Raw genomic sequence first — 2,109 nt, forward strand, 5'->3', positions numbered from 1 at the left:
GCCAACATCTACGATGGAAAATTTGCATAATAGTACATCAACATTTACTTATCCAATGGAAACCATAATTTCGCCATTACAAGAGTCGGGACCGGCCGTTAACAATTTGGGTTGAAGCACTCAAACCCCAGGGATGGGATTTTCAACCCAATTACCCACTTTCACAACCAATTATGTGGCAGTATTAAGGCAACAAATGGATGAAAGCAACCATGATATGGTTCATATGCTTGCCCAACATATGGGGACGATATTCAATCCTCTAATCCAAAATAATACCCAACCTAATCAACAAAATGCTCGGACTAATAAGCAATTAGCAGCGCATATGACACGAATTGCAAATTTATTTGGTGCTCCTCAAGCGCCAGTTCGACAACCTCGTCGAGAATGGATGGTAGAGAACCAAGGGTTGATCTTAGGAGAAGACACAACAATAAATCAGGCCCAAGAGTTTGTACCCAATGGTGATGAAGTAGACCAGGGCCAACATGGCGAACCCCGTAGGGTCAAACAACAAATACCTAGGGAGAGAGAAGACCCAAGAGTAGTGATGGTAAATCGAAACCAAAACGTTGATGAAATTATTCATCAGGTTCGACAAGACGAAGTCACAGAGGATAACAATTTGGCATCCATGGTCGAAAGGATTATGGCGTGAAATGGGATAAACATAGGCATGCGCAGGCCAAACTATACATCTCATTTGTTTGGATATGTGTTGCAAACTGAACTTCCCAGGGGATGGATAGTCCCAAAACTCACAAAATTCTCTGATGATACCAGCGAATCTACTATCGAACATATAGTCAGGTATTTGACTAAGGCTGAGGACATTGCTAACAATGAGAATTTGAGGATAAGATATTTCCCTAGTTCCCTCATGAAAAATGCTTTCACTTGGTTCACCACACTCCCAATGAACTCCATCTATGATTGGACTCGTTTGGAAAGATTGTTCCATGAACATTTTTATATGGGACCGTCTAATATCAGTTTAAAGGAATTGTCTAGTATTAAACATAAGTTTAGTGAGCCAATAGATGATTATCTAAATAGGTTCCGATTTTTGAAGGCAAGGTGTTTCACATAAGTGCTTGAACATGAACTAGTTGAAATGGTTGCAGGTGGTTTAGATTATTCCATTAGGAAGAAGCTAAACACCCAATATTTAAGAGACATGGCCCAATTAGCAGACCGAGTTCGACAGGTAGAACGTTTAAAACTTGAAAAGGCTAGAGCAAGTAAGAACAACAGAAGGGAAAAGGTAGCGTACGTCGAAATGGATGAGGATACTCAGGAGATATATAGTGATCCTATAAGTTTTGATGAAAGCGAAATCAATTTGGACGAGTTGAAACAAGGGTCACCTTACTCTTGCAAGGTTCTTGCACCTTCGAACGGGAAAAACCCCGTCGAAACAGAAAAGAATGATAAGTTCCCTAAGAGAACATACACCTTCAACGTGACGAAGTGTGATGAGATCTTTGATTTTCTAGTCAAAGATGGCCAAATGATAGTGTCACTTGGTGTTAAAATACCACCGTTAGAACAACAGAAAAAACGAGGGTTTTGCAAATATCACAATTTTTTAGGCCACAAAACCTCACAATGTTTTCTTTTCATGGATCTTGTACAGAATGCTATTAAGGACAAAAGCTTGAAGTTTGGTGAAAAGGGAAAGTCTTAGATGAAGATTTACTCAAATCCCTTACAAGTGGCACATGCCCATTACGCTGAACCTATCGATGTCAATATGATAGAGGCTACTGAAGGCCTTCATAACAAGGGACCTATGGTTGGAACTGCTGAGGGTTTCAAACAAGGTGTCGAAATGACTGAGGCTACTGAAGGGCTCAAAGTCAGATTGCAGAAGATTAGAATTGTTGATGGTCCCAATATCCAAGTCAACATGATCGAATTGGGTGAAGATATTGACATGAGGGCAGATGAGGAAAGCACCCGACGAAGTAAAGACCAAGTGAAGGTTTCTTATCCTAAGAAGGATGAAAACCTAGTTGAATTTATCGACCCGCTGCTAGAGGAAGAAGTCTGAAGTGATATTGTGCCTAAGGTGCAGTTTCGTCTTCGACAAAAGGCTGCAGAGAA

At 40.5% G+C, this 2,109-nt stretch overlaps 1 protein-coding gene across 1 annotated transcript; it reads left to right on the forward strand.

Annotated features, from left to right (window-relative positions):
- The first annotated feature begins 679 nt into the window (after positions 1 to 679).
- LOC127094236 (uncharacterized) lies at positions 680 to 1,690 on the forward strand. Its single transcript, XM_051033096.1, has 2 exons — positions 680 to 1,013; positions 1,128 to 1,690. Exons 1-2 carry the CDS (start codon positions 680 to 682, stop codon positions 1,688 to 1,690), a joined length of 897 nt encoding a protein of 298 aa, XP_050889053.1.
- Positions 1,691 to 2,109: the final 419 nt, after the last annotated feature.

Source organism: Lathyrus oleraceus, chromosome 6, assembly GCF_024323335.1.
Source record: "Lathyrus oleraceus cultivar Zhongwan6 chromosome 6, CAAS_Psat_ZW6_1.0, whole genome shotgun sequence".
NCBI classification, from domain to species: Eukaryota; Viridiplantae; Streptophyta; class Magnoliopsida; order Fabales; family Fabaceae; genus Lathyrus; species Lathyrus oleraceus.